General features: G+C 38.5%; 2 protein-coding genes across 5 annotated transcripts in view; one reads left to right on the forward strand and one right to left on the reverse strand.

The window, feature by feature from the left end:
* Window positions 1-6,966: 6,966 nt before the first annotated feature.
* On the reverse strand, window positions 6,967-27,712 carry pipox (pipecolic acid oxidase). 4 transcript variants are annotated; one of them, XM_073862813.1, is made up of 8 exons: window positions 27,568-27,712; window positions 22,564-22,712; window positions 21,468-21,681; window positions 17,559-17,741; window positions 16,504-16,656; window positions 15,272-15,421; window positions 11,499-11,574; window positions 6,967-7,680 (listed from the first exon to the last, which is right to left on the reverse strand). In XM_073862813.1, exons 2-8 carry the CDS (start codon window positions 22,626-22,628, stop codon window positions 7,550-7,552), a joined length of 972 nt encoding a protein of 323 aa, XP_073718914.1. In that variant the 5' UTR covers window positions 22,629-22,712; window positions 27,568-27,712; the 3' UTR covers window positions 6,967-7,549. The 4 variants fall into 4 exon arrangements, 3 of the variants coding, with proteins under 3 accessions (XP_073718914.1, XP_055052517.1, XP_055052518.1); XM_055196542.2 differs by lacking the exon at window positions 27,568-27,712 and adding an exon at window positions 23,841-24,104; XM_055196543.2 differs by lacking the exon at window positions 27,568-27,712 and adding an exon at window positions 23,710-23,731.
* The window catches only part of sez6b (seizure related 6 homolog b), a 287,195-nt gene continuing 284,281 nt past the window's right edge, over window positions 24,976-27,889 (forward strand). Inside the window, exons 1-3 of the mRNA XM_055196551.2 lie at window positions 24,976-25,212; window positions 25,955-26,022; window positions 26,730-26,832. The gene's annotated coding sequence lies outside the window, so the exon portion shown is untranslated. The remainder of the gene's footprint in view (window positions 25,213-25,954; window positions 26,023-26,729; window positions 26,833-27,889) is intronic.

Genomic DNA, 27,889 nt, shown 5'->3' on the forward strand with positions numbered 1-27,889 from the left:
CAAACTCTGTCAAAAAACCCATCCCCAAGAGTCTCATATGCTGGTCTGGTGTGTCATAACCCTGAGATATTGATCTTTGCTGGTACTGTCATCGCCGTCTGCACTTCCATGTTCTGTGATCTCCCTGCTGGATCGAATCCTGACCCTTGACGATGTCCCGCAAAGAGCTCCGTCGGGATTTAGGCAGGCAGTTGGAGAAAATGATCAGCTCGGGGAGGAAGCATTTGTTCGAGTCTGAAGCAGTGAGTGTTTTTGGTAGATGGCCACTAATTATTGCCCGTCTCCTGTGGTAGGGTGTGCAGTGTTAGATAAACCTTGCGGTTTGACTGGCAGTGGCAGGGGTCAGGAAAGCTTGACCTCCTCTTTATTAAACACTCGCGTGTGAAAAAAAATCACAGAAACCCCCAAAACCATCAAAGCTTATGAGACTCGATTTAAAGCACCATAGCAGATGCAAGGTCATGGATTTAAAATGAATGGGATGTTTGAGCTGTAAACATCATTTGCTCTGGAATCCACAGTGAAAATGACTGACGACAAAGAGATCAGATGAAAAATTGTTCTGGGATTTTTGTGTATACTTTGTGTGATATGGATTTTCGGTAAGGAGACCACAGCTACAAGTAATGGTAATACAGTGGTATTATTTGAATATTAAAGTACTTGTGATCCTGTCTGTAAAACCTCAAAAGTTATATTTTGGGATTAAGATAATGTAAAGAACATTTTGTGAATATATAATCTTGATATCTTTAATATTCATCACTGTAGCTTAGTACTGTATTGTGGTGCTGCCAGTACCTCTTCACATGTAATTTAATATAGCTTTCCCACTTTTGTTAAAGCAATTAGCCATTTCCCATTAGAAAACTTTGCCTTTATGCCAACATGGATCTAAAATAATTTTTCTCACAAAAGTGTAGGAGTGTTGTTCTCACTTTAATGCAAAAAATCTGCTCATTAGCTCTGTGCGCAGAAGTGTAATGTGGCATTATTCATTAACATCAGTATATCAGAGTTTGCCGACTCACAAAAAGTAACACAATGCTTTCTCCAAAGTTAAATTTTTTTGTTCAATTGATGGAATATTTGTATCTTCCTATGCATCAAGCTAAGAAAGTACCAGATTTTGAGTCCAGTCTGTATTTGCACGAGTCCAATCTGCCCAAATCTTCACATCTGGTAAACATCACTTGTAACCATAGCAACCAGGCCTTTCTCTGTCTCCGCTATCTGTCGAGAGCTTCTTTTCTGCGCGGCTGTCAACTCAAAATTGACATCGTCAGGAAGGCCAATTCTGAAAATAGGAAGGGTTCATATTTGAGAAAAACAAAGAGAAAGATAAAAAAGAGAGCAGCGGTAGAAAGATGCTCCTGAAACTTCTTCCTCAGCAGATATCCGTCTCTTATTTCAGAAAGATTTGAAGATTGCCTGCATGTCCTGTTAGAAGTCAGCTAGGAAATTTGAACTGACGGCAATAAACATGCATGATACTTGGTATGTTCTGAACCATTCCTTCCATTCCTATTTTTAGTAGTCATGGTTGGTTTAATAAATACACCAATGCTAAATAAAAATATAGCAAATTGCCACAAGTACCATGTCAGTGCAGTGGTCACCATTAACTGCCAGTATGTGCAGTGATTCATAAAATAAAGTCAAGTCAAGTCAAGGTTTATTTATTTATCACAGATTTAACACAAAGTTGATCCAAAGTGCTTTACAATAAAACAGTTAAAAATAAAAGAAATAGAAAGGAAGAGAAAACAAGAATAAGGATAAAATCAAATATCACAACAATCAGACAAAGTTGTATATACATAGTTGGAAGTGCCAACTATAAAGAGATTTGTACATGCACACAATTAGGTACCCATACACATATACACACACACAAACATATACACAGAGCTTACCTCAGGATCCACCTAAGACAGATATACAAAAATAATAAGTAATTCTGCTATTACACGTAAATGTGCCACAAGATCACAAACACAATCTCCAAAATGTTTAAACAATAAATCACTATTATTTTAATGTCAGCATTGAAAAAACATGCATACATCACCTTTAAAAACAGGATGTGTCTCTCATATCAAGCGGTCACGCACTGCCTTCACTTCCAGCAAGATTACCTCACATACGAAAACTCTGAAATATCAATAAAAAAAACCTAAACACATGTTGTACTACATTCTTTTGATATTAAGTTTAAATACACTTCATATACATGTATTAGCTTTTTAACACTTTAACAAATCATTATCCTTCTGAAAGCAGAGTCCTTTAAATATAGCATTTAAAACAGTAGGAAGCTTACCTGTTATAAAGGGAATGAAGCTTACAGTATAAAGTTAACCTGTTATAAACGATATAAAGTACAATAAGAACACACAAAACTTTAGTTTTTAAAATGTTTTTAAAAGTAAATGATGATCATTTTACTCTCTTACCTGTTTGTGTTGTTAGTCTGCATGCGGTTCAGCAGGACTGATGATTCAGGGCTTTTACAGGTGAAAATAATCAGGAGGCAGCTTGAAAATAACTGACTAAATTTAAAATCAAGAAAGGCGGGAACTGAAGAACCCTTTTTGTCAAGACAAAGAACCATTTCAGCAAAAAAAGGGGTTCTTCAGTAAGATATGGTTCTATATAGAACCTTTACCATCGTTTCAGAACCTTTGAAGAACCATTTTTCTTAAGAGTGTAGTTTTAAAAACACCCAGTGTTGGAGAGGTCCCAATACTTTTTTGATTTGCAGTGAGATTGAGGGACAGATAAAAGTGACTGATCACAAGATCTTAATGATCTGACAGCTGTGTATGGTTAATTAAGATCAGAAATATAATCTGGGGCCATGTTGTGCAATGCTTTGTATGTGAATAGAAGAACCTTAAAATCGACTTTTTTGCAATGAGGCAAGGATAGGGGAGATATGGTCACTTTTTCTAGTTCCTGTCAGCAATCTAGCTGCCAAGTTTTGAACCATCTGCAACCGAGGCAATGTGGATTGTGGTAGACCAACTGCAACCAATTGCAGTAGTCCAATTGTGAAGAAATTTGTGCATGGATCAACATTTCAAGGTCTTTACTAGAAAGAAAACGTTTTACTTTTGTCACAGATCTACTTTGAAAAAAGCTACTCTTTTATGTGCTTGTCAAATTGGAGATGAGGGTCAAATTAAACACCAAGATTTTTTGTGTGATTATGCAGGTTTTTACTTAAAGAACCTAATTGCTTTTTAACCCAGTTGTCGGTAGCAGCAGGACCCAGAAGAAGCACTTCAGGGTTTTTTGCATTTAGTTGCAGTGAGTTGTTTGTCATCCAGGACTTGACTTCATTTAAACATGAAAACAGACGGTCTAATGAAGAGTCATTGCCTAGTTTAATTGGAAGATATAGTTGAAGGACATCGGCTTAAAAGTGATAATTTTTATTATATTTCTGAAATATTGAGCCTAAGTACAGCAGAGTTAAAGGGAGAATAGTAGAGGGCCAAAGATGGAACCCTGTGGAATACCACAATGAATAGGCATAGGTGGTGATGTGAAGGACCCAATATTTACAGAAAAAGTTCTCCTGGACTCCAACAACACACTAAAGGCGTTTCAAAAGAATGTCGTGATCAATAGTGTCAAATGCGGCACTCAGATCTAAAAGAGTCAGGATTGCAGAAGACCTGGAATCAATAGACAACAAGATGTCATTTGTGACTTTCAGCAATCCTGATTCAGTGCTATGCAACGCTGTAAAGCCGGACTGAAATGGATCTAGAATTTAAAAAGAATCCAAGTACTGAGTAAACTTTAAAAGTACAACTTTTTCCAAAACATTTTAAACAGAAATACACAGGAAAAAAACAGGTGGGTATAAACAAACCTTTTCTCTCAAAGCAAATCATTTTATTTGAATTGTAAAATCTTGAAGTCCTTTTCTCTGAATTATTAAAAAAGTAATCGTCAATGAGTGCTATAAATGAAAAATTACAGAAAAAAAACTGTATTTTTGGAATAATTTCTGTAATTTATTGTGCCCGTTATTTTGCCCGATGTTTTTCCCCAGCTGCCAGAATTTTACTGTATACAGATTTTTTTTACAGTGTACCTATGTTATCATCAGATCAATATGGGCTATTTCATTAAAATAAAGACAAACTAAATAATTAGATTTTTATAAAGTCAAATTCCCCCGTAACATTTTCTTCAAAATGCATCGCAAGAACTTCTTACCAGGGTCTATATGTTTTGAATCCCTCTTTTCCTACCATCAAAATGCATTATGATCCTTTATAAGAACTATTTTTGACGTTTGGCGAAAAAGCTCCAGTATAAAGCCACAGAAATGACCCTTAGCTTTGAGATCCAAAGAGTCCAGATCCTAAAGCAGCATTTATTAGATCTCTCTGCAATGAATCATCCGTCTCCATGCTTTTCACAATAACTCCTAATGCTTTTGGTTAAAAAGCTCTCTTCACATCAGGTTTCCTCTCCAGCCTCTCATCAAGAGAGGTAAATATTAGCTTCTACATGTTTGATGGTATTTTAATACGGCCATCAATACACTTATACCATCTATGCACATTTACCTCTAGCCGGCAGGATGAATGGGCTGCTGGTAAGCTCTTGTCACATTGTATAATTTCCTCATTCCCTCTAACGGTGCTGGTGGACGTCGATTGTAAAAGGCCGAGCGATTAGTGATTAACATGTTTACTAGGGAAAATGGGTCCAGGCAGCAAGGTAACAAATGAAGTTGACTTCTCAAGACAAATAACACAACGGTTGCTGTCTTATACAAACAATATGCTTCATTTTCCATCCAGACTCCACTCTCCAGAGCACAGAGGAGTAATGCATAAAATCACCAAAACTGACAAGTGTGCACTTTAATTTTAATATTGTTGGCCACAGATGAATGCCTTTAAAATCTGACAATATTAGACGATGCTGTTGGAAAGTCATTGCCGGAGCCTAATGGCTCCCTTGTCAGTTTAGCAGAAGTTTAAACATGGCAGTATCTGTGCTGGAGTTACTCTTGTGATCAGCATTAGATGTTATTGATTTGTCATTCTTCTCCTAACCTCTCTAAAGCATTTGGCACTCAGCGCATTAGATACATGAGAAGCAGGCTTTTGATACAAACTTTAATGGTGAGGACTGTTTTTTTAAAACAATCAAATAGTTCATTTTTAATGATTGTAATAGAAATGCTTTGTAAAACTGCCAATGATTTAAATATTAAACTTTTTTTGGCTGCAGGATATTCATAAATTAACCAAGAAGTTGTTTAATTATAAAAAAAACTTCAATGCAGCCCAATTTTCAATAATCAGGATTGTTAAACATTTAAAAATAAAGCAAGCAAGAAAAGAAGTTTACACAATCATCCTATATTGGAATAAACAACCCAAGGCATTATTTTTTACTTTAACTAACGTTCAAAGGAAATCTGACGTTTTCCTCCCACATTGCAATTTCCCTAGTTTTGTAAGCCTTATTCTTTGCTACAAAAATCATTTTCTTGGAATGATTGGTTTTCTCTTTGTCAGTGCCTCAGAGGGTCTAAGAAATTTGGCCCCACTTCCAGTTTTTTACTGTGACCAATGCAATATTTATTCTTGCATTTGGATGCAAAGCTCACATTAATATTAGTTAAACCACTGCTTTCCACAAACCACGTGACAACTAGACAAAATGTACCATGAAGATCTGTTTATTGACAATTAAACATCCCACCCTGCAAAAACTCATTTCAGGAAGGTTGCTCACTGACACCCCCAAAAACAGTTATTTACATGTTATTATAATTTATACATTGTTAAAGGTCATTAAATCCTAGTTAGTGTGTAATGTTGCTATAATAGCATAATATAGGCGATATATTTTCTTTAATTGAATTCGGCTTTCACTAGAACAATTTTTGACTAAACTCCGCCCACAGGAATACGTCAGTCGCCAGCTAAGCTAAAGGCAAGCTAAGCTGCTATCGAATCATGACACACTAAACAAACTACACAATCAGAACTCGATACGTATTTCTGAAGGAGAAACTTCATAGAACATGGAAGACATCAGCCTATTTTTAGGACAGTGAACACAGCGCTATAGAGATAAGTCAATTGTGTGAAAAATACAGTGTTTTTTACACGTGAAACATGAACACATGTTATATTGTGCACTGTAAACACAATCAAAGCATCAAAAACACAGAAAGAATGGGTCCTTTAATAGGGTTGTTTTCCCCAAAACTAGTCAGCTTTGCTATTGAAACAAATGCCACCTAAAAGTATATTTTTAACCCTTGTTAAGCAGGGATACACTTTAATGTACTTACAATGTAATTCATGTAGTATTTTCCTGTTTTTAATTTTTGGATACTGTCATTTAAACCAGGGGTTTTCATACTGGGAAAACCTAGGTCGTCTCCAGAAAATTTCAGAGAAATAAGGACGTGATTAAATTGTAAACGTTGACTATGTGGCCATCAGTGGTGGCTCATGACTGCTCATCCGAGGGGCGCAAATTCAAAATAAGTGTTCGGAGTGTCGTGTGTTGCTGGTGTTTTCAAAATATGTGTTTGTTGCGTCATGTGAACAATGTGCATCACATGTTCTGTCAAAACAAGTGCCTGCTGCACACGCGTCAAAACTGTTCATGACAAAAGAGACGCTCACGTTCACAAAATACACGTAAGACACACTTAACAGTAAACTCTGATTACACATGAGATTATACGCGAGCGTCTCTTTTATCACAAACTCCCTAGAGGCGTCTGCAGCAGGCACCCACCTTGACAAGACACATGATGCACACAGGATCTCCCAAGGTGCAGAACGCATATTTTGAAAAATGTGTTAATGTTTCTTTGTGTAAAAAAATAGGGCTGAACTTTTTTTTGGGGTTTGCATAATATATGTGTGTGTGTGTGTGTGTGTGTGTGTGTGTGTACATATTATGACAAACATACATGTATGAATTTAAGAAAAATGTTATTTAGGTATATTTTGTATTGATATTTATAATTTAAAATATATCAATATCTATCTATCCGTCCATCCATACACATGTAAATGTTTCTTAAATACAAAGATTAATGTGTATGTATTTATATATATAAAATAATTACACATAGTGCACACACATAAATTATGCAAAAAACGTTTATTTTGTATGCGATTAATTACATCTAATCTTTTGACAGCCCTAAAAAAATACATTTTTATATATAAATGGAAAGGGGGTCCCAAGCAAAAGGTTTATCATATTTGGGGGTCCCTGCCATCATAGAGTTTGAAAACCCCTGATTTACATTACAGTGTAAATCAACTACAGTGGTATACTAAACTGAAGAGAGTAAAAAGTTGATAATAAGTCCAATCAGGATAAGTTCGTTTAGTGTTGGTCGCTATGTCAGTCTCTTCAGATCTTGTAAAAAAATTTAACCTGACCTCTCTATCTCGCACCTTCTCAAATAACTGATTGTAAATTATTGTCGGGCATTCCTGGAACGTCCGGCAGAGGTGGACTGAGGTCTGAGGTCCCTGACTTAAAGAGATGATCTGGCATTGGACTGGAAACGATGGATGCTGAATGGTGAGAGGTCATGAGAGGGAATCTGTCCCATGGCCAACTGAGAGAGCACCTTACCCACTACAGGGCTGAACTTGAAACCATGACCTGTGAGAAAGAAAAATCAGAGAGGTAAAGAGTTTACATTCATCCAATACACCCGGGTGAACAAACTGCATCACAATGACCCTCTTTAAACAGCCATTAGCAGAAAGCATATTGAAAAAAAGTCATGCTGGCACAATCGCGCCCGCCGTCACAAGACATTTGTTTATTTATTTGTTTATTATTCTAGTCAAATGTTGAATTAAGAAAATGTGTTTCCTCGTTGAAGAGGTTAGGTTATCAGAATGATTTGTGTTAAAGAGACAATTCTCTCAAAAATGAAATTCTGATGTTGTTCCAATCATGCACTGGAAAAAATGATTTTCAAGAAAAAAAAATCTTAGTATTTTTGTCTTGTTTCAGTAAAATTATCTAATAATTCTTAAATTAAGATGTTTTTTCTTGATGAGCAAAATGACCCAAGAAAATAAGTCTAGTTTTTAGACCAAAAATATCAAATTTAAGTGATTTTGTGCATAAAACAAGCAAAAAAATGCCAATGCGGTAAGCAAATTTTTCTTGAATTAAGTGTTTAAAAAAGATTTTTTGCTTACCCCATTGGCAGATTATTTTGCTTGTTTTATGCACAAAAGACTTATTTTCATGGGTTGTTTTGCTCATCAAGAAAAAGCATCTTTATTTAAGAATTTTTAGATATTTTTACTTAAAACAAGACAAAAATACTGCGATTTTTTTTCTTGAAAATCTTTTTTTGCAGTGTGTACACTCCAAAAAATGACTCTTACTTAGTACTTTTGTTTTATTTTTAGTAAAAATATAAAAAAAATCTTAAATTAATATGTATTTACTTAATGAGCAAAAAGACTTATAAAAATAAGTATAGTTTTTAGACAAAAAATATAAAATTTAAGCGAATTTGGTCTTAAAACAAGCAAAGAATCTGCCAATGTAATAAGAAAATTTTTCTTGAATTAAGTGTTCATGAAAAAAGTAAACTTAGATTTTTTTTTACTTTGTTTTAAGCACTAATTTACTTAAAGTTTATATTTTTGTCTAAAAACTAGGGATGCACCGAATCCAGATTTTTTAGGTTCGTCCAAATCCCGAATCCACCGTTTAAGATTCGGCTGAATCCGAAACCGAATCCTACTTGCATCCTTATTCCATTAACACAGTACAGCACATTAATGAAGTAAACAACGTCCACAGCAGTGTATTTTTCATTTTATTTAACTGTACATTATGCCAGGATGACAAGTTGGAAAACTATTTTGACAATTACCATAAGCCTATGCATAATAAAAGCGATGCGTTGCGACACGCTCGTTTTTCCAATAAGCAAGCAGCTCCGCGCTGAAAACTATATACTTTGAGTTAGAAGCTCCGCTCGTCAATGTCACAGTCTTCACACGGCCGTCCAATTACAGTGGAAGGGGCTGGACACACCAAAACTTTTAAACGCGGCTGAAAAAGCCTTGAGTACGCTGAATGCCAGCTGTTTTTCAGCTGAGCGCTTTGGTAGCTGTGATACTTCAGCTCTGAGCCGGTTGGTTGCTGTGGTAATGTCCCGCCCCTCCTCCACTGTGATTGGGCGGCCGTGTGAAAACTGACATTGACGAGCGGAGCTTGTCTTCCAAAGTTGAACATCTTTCAACTCTCGGTGCTCAGCGCTGGGCGCGGAAAAACCGCCGGGCGCCGGTTTTCAGCGCGGAAGAAAACCGCTAGCTGCTGGCTTATTTGAAAAACGCAGAGTTTCCATTGAAATGAATTGAAAACATGCGCTGGCCGCTGGCGAAAAAGCGTTGGTGTGCACGCCCCCTAAGGGGCTGGACACACCAAAACTTTTAAACGTGGCTGAAAACGCCTTGAGGACGCCGAATGCCAGCTGTGTGCCAGCTTTCTTCAGCTGAGCGCTTTGGTATCTGTGCTGCGAGCCGGTTGGTTGCTGTGGTAATGTCCCGCCCCTCCTCCACTGTGATTGGGCGGCCGTGTGAAAACTGACATTGACGAGCGGAGCTTCTCTCCCAAAGTTGAATCTCTTTCAACTCTGGACGCTCAGCGTCGAGCGCGGAAAAACCGTCGAGCGCCGGTTTTCAGGGCGGAAAAAACCCGCTAGCTGCTGGCTAATTTGAAAAACGCTGAGCTTCCATTGGAAACAATTGAAAACATGCGCCGGCAGTGGGCGTAAAAGCGTTGGTGTGCACGCCCCCTAAGGCTCACCGAAAGAAAAAGCTCATCTCCACGTCAGCACCCGATGTGTGTAATCAACGGCCGCGTGACGTCGACCGGCGTAGCGCAAGCCTAGGGTTCGGTGGAAAAAAATCTAGGATTCGGCCGAACCCGAACCCCGTCAAAAAGCCCAGTATTCGGCCGAATCCGGGATTCGGTGCATCCCTACTAAAAACTAGACTTATGTTAGGTAATTTTTTTCTCATCAAGAAAATACATCTTAATTTAAGAATTTTTAGATATTTTTACTGAAAACAAGAAAAAAATACTAAGTAGAAAGTCATTTTTTTGCATTGTATGACTTTCTATATTCTGTTGATGACCCTGCCTGTGAAAACCCATCTAGTGTCATATTTTGTGATTTACTGTTTTCTCCATAAAATCATCCGACAATACATAATGTAAAGAACATTCTGTGAAAATATAACCTTGATATTTTATGTCAAAGATGTACATGTGCAAGTCCCTATTCAGTTTCACTGCATGGAAATGATAAGAGCAGCAACATTTCTCTCCTTGTGTCAAACAGGACGGTGAGAAGTACAACAGAATTTTCAAGGGTGTGCTGTCTCTTTAAGAGCAAACTGGGTAGAGTGTTTAAAATGCACTACATTCTCCGACACCCTCAGCTCTTTGCTTTATTGCATTGGGTGGTCGTTTGAAGTCTCGAAGGCCCTGACTATGAGCGGATATGGCTTTGAGCGTCAGACGTGTGCTTGCGCGGAGGTTCTTCTGTTCTGCTTAAACCCCGCTGATGTGCCCGGGTATCCATGGCAACCGCAGGGCCTTGCGCTCCGAGCTTGGCTTGAGACAAATCCTGAATGGAAGAGGGGCAACTTTCCATCAGCGTATTTGCCCCTGAAATAGATCCAATTTGCACCCCCTTAGTTTCTCCGGAGCTACCAATACAACAGCTGCACATAGGGCATGCAGGAGAGCTGCGGGGAAGCCAACGGCTATCATTACAGCAGACAATAAAGGAAAAAAGGCAGGGAGAGGTTAATAGTGAGCATTCCTCTGCTCCTATCAGAGTTGTAATGTATTATTAAGGTAGAAGAATATGTGTCATAAATCATTAGCGCGCCATGTGTCAGAATATGAGGACGGCACACAATGCTTTCTATGACATCTCCAGAGCAGCTTCTTAAACCAGGAACAATGCATCACATGATGAATAGCCATGCGGTGATGCCGCTAAACCGCTCTGCCGGCTGTATTGTACCGTATATCTCCTCCTAACCCATTCCCGCGGAACCAGGTCTTCGTATCCTGGGTCGCCAGCCACTGCTTCTCAGAAGTGATTAACAGAGGAATTTAATTAGCCCTATAATTAGCCTAAGGAGAAGGTGATGGAAGCAGATGGAACAAATGCCAGGTGAGTCCTCTTGCCCCTGAGAGGCGGGCATGAGACGACACCTGAGCACACAGGAACCCGGGGAGCCGAGTTTAATTAGAGGATAAAAGGCGCTTGCACTGTGGGCTTTACTCTCCGTTCTTCACCAGGACCCAGCTTCATTCCCTCATTAACAAGTTAAGACTCTCTATGAGCTGGCGTGACTGTGTGTGTGTGTGTTTTAGAGGCGTTGTGAAAGATGGGAGTACGTATAGACTTAATAAGTGTTCACACTGACCTGAAAATCCAGCACCGATGATGATGTTGCTGTAGGTCGGGTGGCAATCAAGAATGAAGTGATGGTCTGGTGTGACCTGCGAACAGTGATGATTGAAGCGAAGGAATGTTAAACATGAGGATTGTAATTATTTCTGCAAATATTTGACATTTTCATATCCTGAATATACATGAATTATGTGCGGTGTTTGAACTGAACTTAAATATTAAAAAGCAATCTTAAAAATTAATAAGATGTCTAAGTGATATGCTGAGGCATGCTTGAAATTTCCTAGTAAATTCTGTTAAAGTCCATGTAAAGCCAATCTTGAAAATAGTTTCTAAACACATTATAAATGTTAGAAATCTATTGCTGAAACACATTACAAAGACTGTAAACTATGTGGTACTGAATTGCAGAGCTAGGTTAAACAGTGTTTCACAATTTGTGTGTTTAGGATTATTTGCGCAGGGTTGAAACGGTAGCTCAATGACGCACTTGATCCAATCGCGAGCATCCATTCAGGTTGTACTGTATCTGTATTTGAAAGTTAAAGGGACAGTCCAGTCCGCCTAGAGTTAAACATTTTATCCCCACCCTTCCGGAACCCACCCAACTGATCTCCGGGTCCGACGGCACCCATTTTAGCATAGCCCCGCACAACACATGGAACCCGACCAGACCATTAGCATCGCGCTAAAAAATAAACAAAGAGTTTCGATATGTTTCCTATTTAAAACTTCACTCTTCTGTAGTTACTTTGTGTACTAAGACCGACAGAAAATTAAAAGTTGCGATTTTCTAGGCAGGTATGATTAGGAACTATACTCTCATTCTGGCGTAATAATCAAGGACTTTGCTGCCGCAACACTACTGCAGGAGGAGCAACGACACCACGCAGCAGCCGAAAATAGCCCCCTTCGTATCTTTCAATAGCAGGGGACTATTTTCGGGCACTACGTAATATCATTGCGCTGCCTGCAGCCATGTTACTGCAGCAAAGTCCTTGATTGATAAGCGTGATGCTAATGGTCTAATCAGATTCAATGGATTATGCTAAGCTAAGTGGTACCGCCAGACCCGGAGATCAGCTGAATGGATTCCAAAACTGTAAGAATCAAATGTTTAACTCTAGGGGAGCTCGAAAATGAGCATATTTTCAAAAAAGTGGAGTGTCCCTATAAAAAAAGACGGCAGCTTTCCCGCAAATGAGCGTGGTTTTAGCGCTAAAGTGGACACACCCCCATCACTTGAAAGTGCAGAATGCTGCCTATTTTTCTAAGATTTTGATAACTTATTTTATGTATTTGCTGTTTTTCCATCATTCAAATTTGGTTGGGTGGTTAATAACACATTTTCTGTGGTGTGACAAACTCAGAACACAAGTGATTTAGGGACTTTTTCAACATTTTATAGAGGTTAAACAAACTGTTGTGCTTCTCAAAATGCCTTTTACTGTTCCTTACAAAAATGGTATTGCATACTTCTCCAAAAAGAAACCTATTCAAGCAAAATGACTCTTTTTAAGACCGTTGGGAAGCATTTAAAGGCCTGTGTACATTGCTAGGGTCTTTTCTTGGTGTGAAGGATGAAATAATCAATACTGTGGATGGCTGACTGAGACATCGCTCTGTAGAGGCTATCAAAAAAGACAGCTCTATGCAGCAGGCTACTACAGTAGGTGCTTTTCATATGGTGTTCTCCAGCGTTTTGGGCTTCTGACAGGACAGTGGAGGGTTTAGTCAAGGACTGTTTATAAAGGATTAAGGTTGCATTGCTTCATAACTGCAGTTTTTTATGATGCATGTGCATTGACCTTGCATTTGAAACCTGCGTTTGTATTATTTATCTGTATGAGAGACTTTAATTCGGAAGTTTACTCAGTAGGTGAAAACCTCTGAGAAAAGGTCATTTTTTTGTCAATGTTTATTTAAAAGTTGCCTGGTACATTTATCAAGGTGATCATGCTACAATACAGCATTTTGCAAAATCAAAATAATAAATTTTGTATAGGTATAAAGTCTCCATGAAGAGTCCCCCCTTGGCTAGTATGTTCACGAGTTCGCATTAACATGTAATCGATTGGGAATAAGATAAAGCATATTTGGCATGCTGTCCGAGAGGAGGACTCCAAGCTCGGAATTTTAGCCCCCGAACCCAGAGTACCCCCCCCCCCTTAAACTGGGATAGATTAAACTAGCTGAGATTGAGGTGATGGGTTGGAGGAGGGATGCTGCAAAAGACTGTCATGAGACAGAGGCACCTCTTCGCACTGATTGGTTGAAGTACAGGTCTCTGTGGAACAAAAAAGGGGCGTTTCCCAATTTTAGGGCGTTTTCAAACTGGGATTAAGCGTTTTAACCATCCAATCAAGCCATACATCATTATTTTTTAACACCTATTTCAGTTTGAAAATGCCCCAAAATCGGGAAACACCTCTTTTGTTTCACAGAGTCTTGCTTCTCAAAAATGCATTAGGGAATCGCCCATTCAATTTGAGCCAATCAGACAAAGAGGTGGAAAAACACCTATTTTAGTTTGAAAACGGCCCAAAATTGTAAAACTCTTTTGTTCTGCAGAGACCCCAGTCTCGATTGGTTGGATCACATGTCCATAGTCTTATTTCCACTAATCTGAATTGATGATTTTGATGACATCATTCTGCACCTGGGCTTCAGATCAGATTCCAGGCTGTAACGGTGCATTCACACGGGGCGTCAGCGTTAACGCTTAACGGAAGGCTTGTCTGAAGCGTGGCCAACAGCCAATCACAGTGGCCGCTACACATGCTCCGGTCTTCCATAAATGTAATTGGCTGGCTCTGCCTAGGTTATTTGCAATGGCAATCTGATTGGGTGACGCACACGTTGCCGCTTAAAAAGTTGAGAAATGTTCAACTTCTGCCGTGAGCAACGGCAGTGACGCGGCGCCGACGGATCCACAATTCAGTTCAGCAACGCATGACGTCACCCATTAAAAAAGTGAATAGGAAGCGTTAACGCTGACGCCCCGTGTGAATGCGCCATAAGGTTAACTAAACACAACTGGCTACTTCAAAAGGGGGAGGAGCTATTCAAATACCCCACCCTAACTTCCTGTTTTATTGGAAATTTCGTCATCGCTCAAGTTGTACCAATAGACAGTTTAATCGGACGCACGCATGTTTTCGCGGTTACGCATCTGGACAGAACTTAACTTGCGGTCTCTGTTTGTTTAATGGTCTGGTTAGTGGCTAAACTGAACTCTGAAACAATATCTTGTCGCTTTAGCTATGATTTGAACTAATTGTTATTTATTTTGCTTGTTATAAGAATAAACTAATCTAAAAGGACTTTATTGTTATTGATTCTTTATGAGTTTATCTGAAGTTACATTTGTTCCAAGAAATGCGTTTGTTTATATTGTAACGTCTATAAATTACTTAGTTTTGTAAACACAAAGAAAGATATTTTGAAGAATGTACACTTCTGACTTCAATAGTAGGAAAAAATAATACTATGGAAGTGAAGGGTGCTCCTGATCTGTCTGTTTGGTTACAAATATTCATCAAAATATCTTCCTTTGTTTTCAGGAAAACAAAGAGATTTATACCCCATTGGAGTAATTTTTACTTCATAAATTGAAGATTCAGGATTTCGCATTTAAATGACACATGAATACAGAATCTATATAGACACATGAACTCAATCATTTCCCCCCTCTCCTCAAGTGAGAGAGTCAAAGGAAAGTTTCAGGACACAGTGGTAGATCTTAACTAGTGACAGCACCTGAGGATGAGCAATGAACTGACTCACTGTGTACATGCAGCTCTCCACTACAGCAGGCACCGGCACCAGCCCGGGGAGACAGCGGGTGATGTATCGCGCGAGTATATCGATGTCCCCTCTATCCTTCTGTTTATCTCTCTCATCCGGTTCGGTCTCGCTGCCCATGTGGTAACACACCTGCTCAGACACATGCACGCACCCTATGATTTATTAAAAAAATCTGACCCATGATACATCACAGATCTGTGAGCCATCGCTCGGTATGCTTGGGGAAACAGCAGATATACGTGCTGAAGCTGGGCTCCTGCGACTGAAGCAGATATAATGCATCTAACATGACACAGCCATCTGTGCTCGCCCATTCAGGCTATGCTAAGTGTGATGAGACTGAAGATCCCTGCTGGGCCTTGCCACGTTCTCAAACCGAGCCATTAGTACTAAGAGAATACAGACCAGAGGAAAGTGCTAAAGGCATCAAGAATTGTGCATTGTGTTTACATCTAACGAATTATATAACAAAGAAGGAAACTTCTCATGAGATATTGGCAATAGGCTTTATGCCCAGCCGCACCACCTCCCGAATCCCAGCCAGCTCCCCGTTCCCCGTCCGACACCACCGGACAAACTGATTAATCCAGGTGCGCCCGATTATTGTTGTTGTGACTACTGAGGTCAGGCACACCTGGATTAATCAGCCCGTCCAACAATGGCAGACGGGAAACAAGGAGCCGGCTGAAGCCCAGGAAGCACTGCAGCTGGGCACAAAGCCCATTATGTATGTGATGGTCTGCTGTATCTAGATTAAACTATATCTATAGTTACCATGGAAAATATCCTTATAATAGGCATAGTGGTGGCTTCCCGAACAGGGCTTACCCAGTCCTTGATTAAAATGCATGTTTGAGTTGCCTTCATTTAAAGACACCTTGCACTGAGATATCTTAACATATTTAACTACAAATGTTTGGCTCAAGATGCACACCATTATTGCTTTTTGTAAGGTTTGTTTGTAAAAACTACCTTAATGTCCAAATATAACCAAGTCCTTGTCCTGGATTAATCTAAACCTTGCCCCATAGTGTTGTTGTGACACTAAATAAAAAAATGATATGCCTCAATTGTTTTCTATGTTTGACCTTTTTACCAAGAGTAGGAAGATGATCCAGAGATTATGCAAGACTTATGAGCACCATGGATCAATACACCGTAACTGCTTCAACCAAACGTTCATTTTTCTTAACAATCCTCCCGTCACTCACCTTCATAAGTCCTGGATACTCATTGGACGGGAGGCCGTAAATGTCATATTCCCCCTCCTTCGGCTCCATTTGAATAAAACACGGGAACTGATGGTCGACACTGTAGGTGCCTGGGATCTTCTCTTCCCAGTAGCATACATTAATCTTTACAACCTGCCCAGAAAGTAACATTGATACACAAATTTTCACAAAGATAAGACTTCACATCGGTTCCACCTGGAATTTTTCTAAATGATAGTTAAACAGCAGCATGGCTGAACTGGATTATTACATTTTAATATATACATTAATACAACTTACAAAGTAAATTTAATAAAGAGGAAGAAATTGCTAGTTCTAACTTTAAGGAACGGCTCAGCCTGCCGTCTCATTCAGAAACCATAAAAATTCAACAGTGCACAAATTTATTGCTCATATAGTGTGCTGGTCACCCAAGCGTAGACTTTCAAGCCTATGCAATCCAGAAAAATGCAATTCCAATTCTGGGTCCAATTTTAACTTTAACTAACCCAGAATACTTTTCCATCACTTCTCTTGTGGTGTATGATGACACATATAAGCTGTCTGTGGTCTGGAGACCAGGAGCTGTTTATTGGCCTGGGAGGTGAATATTGGATTTGTTTACATTCACCAATGACTCGCTTTTTATTCTGCCAAGGTCTATAATCCACATCAATCTACAGTATGTTGCTTTGTTTCACAAACTATAACCCACAGATAATATTCTGTACTATATTCCTACAATTTTCCCAGAAGGTTTTCAACTCTAGACATTTCACTCTATTCATAATTCATTCATGAAAGAAATCAGAAGAAAGAAAGAAGAAAGAAAATAAATAAATAAATGTGACAGTCTTTTCTACATAAAATCATCCTACATAAACATACTTAAATAAAGAATATTCTGTGAAAAATAACCTTGATATCTTTGAGTTGTTAAAGATTCAAATCAATGTAAAATCAATCTGAAAGTGTGATGCTCCTATTCTCTTTAGCCTGATATTTACAGGCAGTGTCACAAATTTGTTGAATAAGGAAAGCATGCGGTCCATTACCTTCAGTGGAAGCTGTAGTCCAGCACATGTCATTAGTTTGTTGGCCCAGGGACCCGCTGTGATCACCAGGCTCCTCCCTCTATACAGTCCAGATCCAGTTGTTACAGTGACCACATCACCAGGCTTAATGTCAATCACTTTCTCCCCATCCTTAATCACGCCCCCATTAGTCTGATAAAGCCCCTAAAACAATGAGAAGAGAAATACAATGCAATAAAAGCATAAGACGTTTTAATCAGAACAGTAAAAAAATTTAACAGGGCTGCGTTTGACTTTAGGGATCAGTTTAAACTGGAAAAAAAACTGTTCAGGAAAAGTTGTTCAGATTCAGGCAACACAAATAATGAAAGAGTTTTCTTTAGTGAGAGCCAACAGGGAGCGTATGACTGTACACTGTATCTGCTGTAGACAGAGCATGTTGAGTCGAAAAGGGACACTGTGGACCAAAGTGCACGGTCATATTCCCTGGGTAGGATGTAAGGAGGATTTAACAAGCTAGTCTGTGGACTGCAGCCATATTTTAACTTGATGTGCTTTTAATAAAAGTGAGGTTAAGGCAACAGTAAAGTACAGTTACATGAAGAACAAACCTTTAAAACATTGAGTTTTAAAGAAAATGGCAAGGTAAGAGATTGTAAACTACACTAACCTAAAGGATTATTAGGAACACTTGTTCAATTTCTCATTAATGCAATTATCTTATCATCCAATCACATGGCAGTTGCTTCAATGCATTTAGGGGTGTGGTCCTGGTCAAGACAATCTCCTGAACTTCAAACTGAATGTCAGAATGGGAAAGAAAGGTGATTTAAGCAAATTTGAGCGTGGCATGGTTGTTGGTGCCAGATGGGTCGGTCTAAGTATCTACTCAGTTAATGGATTTTCATGCACAATCATTTCTAGGGTTTACAAAGAATGGTGTGAAAAGGGAAAAACAGAGTATGCGGCAGTCCTGTGGGCGAAAATGCCGTGTTGATGCTAGAGGTCAGAGGAGAATGAGCCGACTGATTCAAGCTGATAGAAGAGCAACTTTGACTGAAATAACCATTTGTTACAACCGAGGTATGCAGCAAACCATTTCTGAAGCCACAACACGCAAAACCTTGAGGCGGATTGGCTACAACAGCAGAAGACCCCAACGGGTACCACAAGAAGCTACAATTTGCACGAGCTCACCAAAATTGGACAGTTGAAGACTGGAAAAATGTTGCCTGGTCTGATGAGTCTCCATTTCTGTTGAGACATTCAGATGGTAGAGTCAGAATTTGGTGTAAACAGAATGAGAACATGGATCCATCATGCCTTGTTACCACTGTGCAGGCTGGTGGTGGTGGTGTAATTGTGTGGGGGATGTTTTATTGGCACACTTTAGGCTTTTTAGAGCAGACTGGGCATCGTTTACATGCCACGGCCTACCTGAGCATTGTTTCTGATAATGTCCATCCCTTTATGACCACCATGTACCCATCCTCTGATGGCTACTTTTAGCAGGATAATGCACCATGTCACAAAACTCGAAACATTTCAAAATGGTTTCTTGAACATGACAAAAAGTTCACTGTACTAAAATGGCCCCCACAGTCACCAGATCTCAACCCAATAGAGCATCTTTGGGATGTGGTGGAACGGGAGCTTCGTGCCCTGGATGTGCATCCCACAAATCTTTATCAACTGCAAGATGCTATCCTATCAATATGGACCAACATTTCTAAAGAATGCTTTCAGCACCTTGTTGAATCAATGCCATGTAGAATTAAGGCAGTTCTATGGTGTTCCTAATAATCCTTTAGGTAAGTGTATGTTCATTGTATTCTCTAAATATTTTTTCAGCAATAAAACGTATAATGGAATAATTATAACATGCTTGATTGAAAACTAGAAAAGAGCAGTATTTTTTGTTTTCTTATTTCTTTGTTAAAATGTATTAACATTGCTTAATTTAATGTCTCTGTCTCACAGGTGGGACGTTTGGCATTACATATTTAAAATGATAATTGCACTAATCTTGACAAACTAATCTTGACATATTGTTGGGAAGCTCTCAGATTGAGGTCTTCATATTTCAAAACTATTTTGCAAAATGATATATGATGATAATGATATAGTACGAGTAATTTTCTAAAATGTCACTGGCCAACCTGAAACCTGAAATTATCTTGACAAACTATATATTGTTGGAAAGCTCTAAGAATTTAGTTTTCATATTTCGTGACAGTCATTTTGTTAAATGTCACTCACCCCATTGGAATACATATGAATTATTATATATTTATAATTCTTATATCCTATTATAAATCTTGACAAACTATATATTGTTGGAAAGCTCTAAGAATTTAGTTTTCATATTTCAAACCTTTTGATTAATAATGATGCAATGACAGTAATTTATTAATTATAAGTGATTTGTGAGACCTGTATGTAGCAAACGTTAACACCTACACTGTAAAAAAATTCCTTAGAAATTACAATGTTATTGCAGCTGGGTTGCCGGTAATTTACCGTAGATTTAAATTTATGTTATTTACTGGCAAGAGCTTGTTCAAAGTTAAATACATTTTAAATATTAACAAGTCTTTATCTCCACAGAACAAAACCACACAATAACAGCCCCATGCAAAGCATTCTGGGAACCAGAAATCATCATCAACCTTTTTCTGTTTTTTGCTTCAGATTTTGTTTCACAAAATGTTTTGCTTGATGCCGTTATTTTAGTTTTACTCTGTAAAGACAAAGGCTTGTAAATGTTAAATGTTGCCAGTAAATAAAATATATTTAAATCTACGGTAAGTTACCGGCAACCCAGCTGCAATTTCTACGGATTTTTTTTACAGTGTAGCCTTGGTTAGTAAAACCACTAAAAGTGTGACAAAAACCTTATTGTTCATGATTTTAACTTGAAATTTAGATCAGAACTAACTGGCCTTATTTTTAAAGCATTTTGGGAGTAAACATTTTCATTTCTATTGTTTTGTAATATAAAATATATAGTTTATTGCATTATTTTTATTTTTAAAAATAAACCTAAACTGCTATAATAACAATTGTTTTATTTATTATTCACAACTCCAGACACCCCAGTGAAAAACTTTAAAGTGTCTTCTTTAAAAAGAGACCAAGCTTTCTCTTAAATGAATTGAGTTAAATTCATTTGAAGGTGCACATCACCTTTTGACAGTTAAAGGGTTAAAGGTGTAATGAGTTTTTAGCGACATCTAGTGGTGAGATTGCAAACTGCAACCAATCTCAATTTCAAAACGCAATGAGAAGCTACATTAGCTGCCACAGGACAAACATGTTGTCGTCTGAGACAACGTAGGGACGAAACACGGTTTGTAGAAGTTTGTCCGTTTAGGGCTACTGTAGAAACATGACGCCAACTTCCACGTAAGGAGACCCACGATGCATGTTGATAAAAACGGCTCATTCTAAGGTAATAAAAACAATACAGTTCATTATGTAAGGTCTTTATATACTATTCATAATATAGTTATGTATATTATATTGCATTTCTGTCAAGAGATCCTTCTCAAGTTAAAATTCCATTATTTAAGGCTTTAACGTAATTTGCACTAAAATAGGGCATGGGGCGGGTCATATTGAGTGGCTCCTCCCCATTTTAAAATAGCATTTCGTTTACCCTACAGCCTGGAATCTGATAAGAAGCTGAAATGCAAAATGATGTCAGAAAAATCATTGATCTGTATTGGTGAAAGTAAGAGACTTTACGTTTTGAATGCTTCTAATTGTGAATTTTGTCAATTGTTTTGAGCATACTAGTTGTAGTTTATAGATATTACTCCACATTTATATATAATAAGTAGTATACAAATATTAACTATAAAAACTAAATAAATAAATGTACTGAACATATTGCTAGCAACATGCTTCACTGTAAAGGACAAAGCTCACCTGAACAGCTCTGAGCGATCTATCAGCATACAGGACTCCAGCAGTGGTGTCCACAAGAGCCCCGTTCCCATCAGTCAGATTCACATTAGGAATGTGCTGGTTGAACTCTTTCTTCTCCAAAAACTCTACTGGAATTTTATTTTTTTCCATTGTGGCCTTCAGTTGTGAGAAACCCTTTCTGTTCTCTGGACCCATAACCAGGAGCCCTGTGCGTCTGCAGGAGAATGTTTTTAAGATGGCTTGTGTTTAACTTTAATTTATAACACTGAGAATTGTGCCCTAATTTAGGTACAAGTGCTGTGCAAGAGCATTAAGGCTCTGTATGTGTAAATCGTGTGAAGTGCCACCTGTGCAGCTGTAGCTGCTTGCGATGCAGGTGTCTTAATGCGAGGAGGAGTTATGGCACTGTGGATGAGAGGTTGGGAACACAGACCTTAAATCAACAGTGTGTGTGTGTTATACTGTAGATTGTTGTGCTGCTTTAGGATACTTCGTTCCAAGGCCCACTCCATCTGCCAGCCACAATGATGCATGGACAGCACCAGTTCACAGGTCCGAATCATTTATCAGAGATTTTTATGACTTTGGGTGTGTGTGTTTGTCTGGTACAATGATATAAGAACTCTATGTTGCTATGTCGCCATGTCACCGCCCTTGTTCCTAATAGGAAAGAAGGCAGGTCACATGACGGCAGGGCCTGTCCTGGTGCTTATTAAGGACAATCTAAAGACAGGAGAGAGAATAAAAGCATAATTCTTCAAGACATTCCACACATTTTTCATTCGACTCAGGGGCACAGGTGGCCTCTCATCAGGATCCATCCATCATAGGGCTGAGATGGATAAAGGCGAGAAAAAGGAAGATGACTGTGTGATTCTGCATCAAGGCTGAGTGGGCTTGACCCACTTGTGATCCATTACAACCTCTCAGAGACTGTAAAAACAAGGGCTCCTCACAGTCTGTGGATGATTCTTGGAAACCAGAATGCTCCTTAAAAGTTTTAAGGAAAGATATAACAAGTGCTGCTATGGTGTCTGCATGCAAAGAAAATCTTTCTTGCAATACAAAAGAACTTTTTACTATTTTTCTCACACACCTGTATAGCTGCACACCTGCTTCCCTCTCAAGCTGGGCCCACAGCTCATAGCTTTCTTGCATCATCTGTGTATAGAAGTCTTCCTCATATGCTTTCCTTATGATCCTGGTCTGGCCATGAGAGCTCCCTCTGGAGTGGGGCAGTAAAAACTGGGGAGGGGTTGAAAACATAAAGTGTTAGCATAGAGACAGAGCGCAGTTATGCAAATTTGAAAACCACGCCCACCGGGGGGGAAAGCGATCCAACAGTCTCCATTGACTTTGTATTGCGAGAAGCCGCCTCCTTGTCATTTCTGGCGTATAACAAAAAACTGAATAATGCCTAAAAGCTGCTGTGTGACAATATGTACAGCTAACAAGCCAAAGAACCCAGAAATAAGTTTTTATAAGCTGTCGAGCCGTAAAACCCAGTCTTTAAAGAGAATAAAGTGGATCGCCGACTGCGTTTCCCCCTAGTGGACGCAGTTCTACTGGTGGTATTGCTGTGGGGGGTTGCCTGTGTCCATTTCTGTGTCTTTGAACGCTCGTTTTTTGGGGTCGACAGCTTATAAAAACTTATTTACAGATTAAACTTAAAAACAGATTAATACATAAAAGCTGCTGTGTGACAAGGTGTACATCTAACAACCCAAAAAAACCAAATACGTTTTTATAAGCTTTCAACTTCAAAAAAACGAGCGTTTAAAGATACAGAAATGGAAACAGGCAACTTTTCATAGTACTCCTATTAGTAAAACTGCGTCCAATAGGGGGAAACGTAGTCGGCGATCCACTTTATTCTCTTTAAAGACTGGGTTTTACGGCTCGACAGCTTATAAAAACTTATTTCTGGGTTATTTGGCTTGTTAGCTGTACATATTGTCACACAGCAGCTTTTAGGCATTATTCAGTTTTTTGTTATAAGCCAGAAATGACAAGGAGGCGGCTTCTCGCAATACAAAGTCAATAGAGACTTTTGGATTGCTTTCCCCCCCGGTGGGCGTGGTTTTCAGGTTATGACGCGCTGCGCTCTGTCTCTATGGCTGTTACTCTTTTTATGCAGGATTTTAGATTAAAAGTAACATTTCCAGTCAATAAACAACAACTTCACCATTCATTCATTCATTTTCATTACATGATGAAGTGTCACGGATATCACCAAAATTACCTTTATGTTACACTAAAAAAGGAAGGTGGAACAACATGTTCGACTATACAGGACATTTTGGGTGAACTGTTCCTTTAAGAGAAATCACTGTTCCTTTAAGAGAAATCATTTGCTAAAGTTATGCTACCGACCTGCTCCAGCAGTAATGTTTTCTGTTTGTTTTTAGCCAGATGATAGGCTGTACACGAACCCTGGATCCCTGCTCCAATGACGATGCAGTCGTACACTTCAGTTGACATTTTACAGTTTTAATTTTCTCTTATTACATTCCAATGAACCTCTGCAGCGATGAAGTTGTAGTGACCTACTTTCCGTTGAAAGTTGAAAGTTCTCCGGTTACAGTTATGTAATCTGGACGGACGTGCGCGGCATTCTGAGCAAAGATTCAAGGTTAAAACCCGCCCACTGGAAATACTGTGATATTTCTGGATACATCTTATCGAAAAATACAACGCGTATATAAGTTAAGTTATAGCATGATGGGTTGGAGTGAAGAAACAACTATTAAATCTCGTCTCTAAAAAAAATTATGTAGCAGGATCCAGGCGAATTGTGTTAAGTTAGTGAAATATTGGTTATTCAGATAATTTTTTTATACACAAAATTGAATTTGCCATGTTACCAAAGAGGAAGTGTGAACTGTTAATTGTGTGGAGTCTCTTAAAAAGGGTACTTTCTTCGACTATATTTTTGTTAGGGTTTTGATTCAACTAATTTGCCTATTAGGAGCAATGAACAACAACGTATCAAATTTATAGTCTTGTTCGACTTTATATGGCGCTGCAAGAACTGACAAGCAGATGACATCAAAGCACCGCGAGAGCGTTTCGAAATTAGTCTTCTCCGTATGATTTCTCGAATCGCTCTCGCGGTACCTTGACGTCATCCGCCTGTCAGTTGATCCGGCGCAGCATAAAGTCGAACACACATCTTCTGTAGCATTCCCTTCCCGACGTGCCCTACAAGAGTGCAAAAATGACATCGTCAAGGCTTACAAGAGATATCAACCTTCGGTATTCTACCATGGAAAATCCGTAACGGTCAACTTGGCTAACCTCAGCCAATTAATAATGATCAGTGACATTGCGGCGAGTGTTGCGACAGTCAGGAACAGTTTACGTTTTGTTTCTTGCAAGAATTTAAGGTTACGTTTTAATCTGTTCATTGGAAATGCCTCTGGTCTCCTTTCAGTAAAGCAGTTACGCGTTTTGCATTGCAAGCTTCCCTAAAGGTGCCTTGTACGCATGCTCTCCAGTTGGATTGAAGCGTACTCACACAACCTGAAGCTACTGCAGTTATTGGTTAATATATTATACTGCACCACTTCTCAATATGGTTGTTCAAGTTGTTTTGTTGCTCAACCCGCTAACGTTACTTTTATTTAACCAGTCATCTGTCACACCTTGACCTTTGACCCAGATAACATAAATTGTGACAGAAACATTTAGGCAGAAAGTTGTTTGTCTGGCATTGATGAACCATGCAATTAATACAATATAAAAGGTAAGGAAATATATAGATATATTCAATTAATATTCCAAACAAAAAAATCTGGCATGTTTACAGTTTTTTTGCAAAATCTTAATGATGGTGTAATTGCTGAACTTTTTGTGTGAGAAGTGAAAAATTGTTAATGTAACTTATTTAATATTATCACTTTTAAATATTTAGCTTGTTTATTGTTACACGGTTTTTTAACATTTTAAAAAAAATTCGCTTCAGTTGCTCAACTTTCTTAGGCTATACACCTGTACACTGTCAGAAAAGGTCCAAAGAAGTCACTGGGGCAGAACCTAATGCCATTTACAGTACAGATATGTATACATATAGAACAAGTACTGTATGTACCTTTGAGGTACCAATATGCACCTCTTGGGTTCTAATATGAACTCAGCATTGGTTTTCTCCATGTACTCTGGTTTCCTCCTTAAAACATGCAGGTTAAGGTGACTGGAGAAACGTGTGTATACATTAGATCAACTTGTGTATAGATTAACTGATTCTCACCATGAATATAGCCAAAGATGCTAAAATAGTGTTAAGAATAAAAAAAATGAATAAATAAATAATAAATATGAATTATTTTGGTGCAAAAGTGTACTTTTTGAAAGTGTACTGCCCTAGTGACAGCTAGGGACTTTTTTTGACCATTTCTTCTGACAGTGTATTTACTTAGTTAGTACTTTTATTAGTACTTAATTACTTTGATAATTTTATGATTAATAAGTGTTTACCCTCCAACCAGATATAAAATGGAGAGAGATCTGGCAGATGGTACCAGAGAAAGAGTGACAGATGATTGAGGTGCGTGAGGTAAGAGTTGGTACTGAATGTTAAAGGGATAACTTGTCTAAGGGGCTGATCACACCAAAAGCATTTATGGCAGTTGCAGGCGCCTTTTTTGAATGATATTCTATGGGCAGGGAGCATTTGCGCGCTGTTTATGCGCGCCGAGCGCCTTGCGGTTTTTGCCGCCATCCGCAGCTTTTGAAGGAGCGCTGAGAGCAGAGAAGCGCCCGATGTCATTCGGGTCTTTCCATTGTCCAATCAAATGAGGGGAGAGGCGGGCCTTACGTTGTCGTGAGGGAAGTTTACAGTTGCTTTGAAGAACCGGACTCCACTCGCTCACTCTCTTCTGCTTGTTTGTGCACCTCTCACCCTCAAACAAGGTCAGAGCAAGCGTCCTCTTTTTAAAGTTTCTGCTAATATGACAGTTAACAGCAAAAGAGCGCTCACGCTTCAATATTTGATTGACAAGACAGCTGACTCGGTGGTTGCCTAGCAATATAAAAAGCCGCGTCACACTGCTCTTTTTTTTTAAAAAAAGGCAGTGCACTGCGCCCTGCGTTTCCAAGCGTTTAAAACGCTTTTGGTGTGATTAGCCACTAAAAGTGGTGCAGCTCTCTTTCAGTCTCTTTTAGGCAGTTATTTGACAAAATCCAAAGTGACTTGCATTGTTCTTTTCACAGAGACAGCCTCTCTTGGTAATTTGTGTTTTCTATGCCACTTATTCTTTACAGGCATTAAAACTGCAACCTTCTAGTTAACCACCCTGATCCTACACCACTACTTCACAACACCCATGCTTTTGCAAGTATGACTAAACGTCCCTCATGTAATGAGGTAATTTACTGGAGGTATAACTACATTTAATGGTTTTGGCATCCGCCATTCAAAGTTAAAACATATGTTAGAAAAAGCCCTATAACCCACATTCTGAATATGTACTGTAGTTAAAGCCTTGGTACAGTATAAATACTGTAAACGGGTCATTCTACAGAAAAGGTGGAATTTGGGTGATGGAAATCATCTGCTTAAATAAACTTCTTTTAACATACCCAATACTTCTTTAATAGCATTAATTAACTTGTCAAATCTATGAATCCACAAAACGGGGAGCTTAATCTAGGTTTAACTTTTTAAATACATTTTAATAAAGAATCCATAACATTGTATCTTCAATACCTGACAAAATGAGAATATAATAAAAGATAATGAATATGATAAAACTCATAAACTTAAAAATTTTTCCATCTTGTTTTGTTTTTAATGCTTTTGTGTTGGTCAGTTAACGGAATAGTGTACTCATTAAAGAAGTAACACCAATGACGGTAACACCAATTGCAATTTACAGAAAAAAATAATATTTTAGAAAAATGGCTGCCATTAACCATGTGCTATTTTAACAGAGATGTAACAATCACATACTTATTCAGTATAATGTATTTTTATGTAAAGATCTTAACTCTCCCAGCTATAAAAAAAAGAGTAACACTAATGACATCCAAAAAATCTTATCTCAAAATTATTAGATATATCATGATATTTTAGACAAATAAGGTAAGACATCTCAAAAACCTTTTGCCTTCCTCCACTTCTTCCACTGACCTCTTGACCCAGGAAAAACTTCAAAGAGCTTAGGCCTCATTTATAAAACTTTGCGTAGGATTTGCGTCAGAAGTGGCGTACGGATAAAACATAGGACGGGCGTACGCACAAAAATATTCGGATTTATAAAACCATGCGCACGCACATCCTACGCATTTTTCCCTTGATAAATCACAATCAATTCTAAATGTAGCGCAGCTTTTGCGGCTTCATGACACGCCCATAGTTGCCCATAAATATTCCGTGAAACGCCCACAAGTTAATATGCATTGATTGCGAAATCATGGCAAAC

This window comes from Misgurnus anguillicaudatus, chromosome 24 (genome assembly GCF_027580225.2).
Source record: "Misgurnus anguillicaudatus chromosome 24, ASM2758022v2, whole genome shotgun sequence".
NCBI classification, from domain to species: domain Eukaryota; kingdom Metazoa; phylum Chordata; class Actinopteri; order Cypriniformes; family Cobitidae; genus Misgurnus; species Misgurnus anguillicaudatus.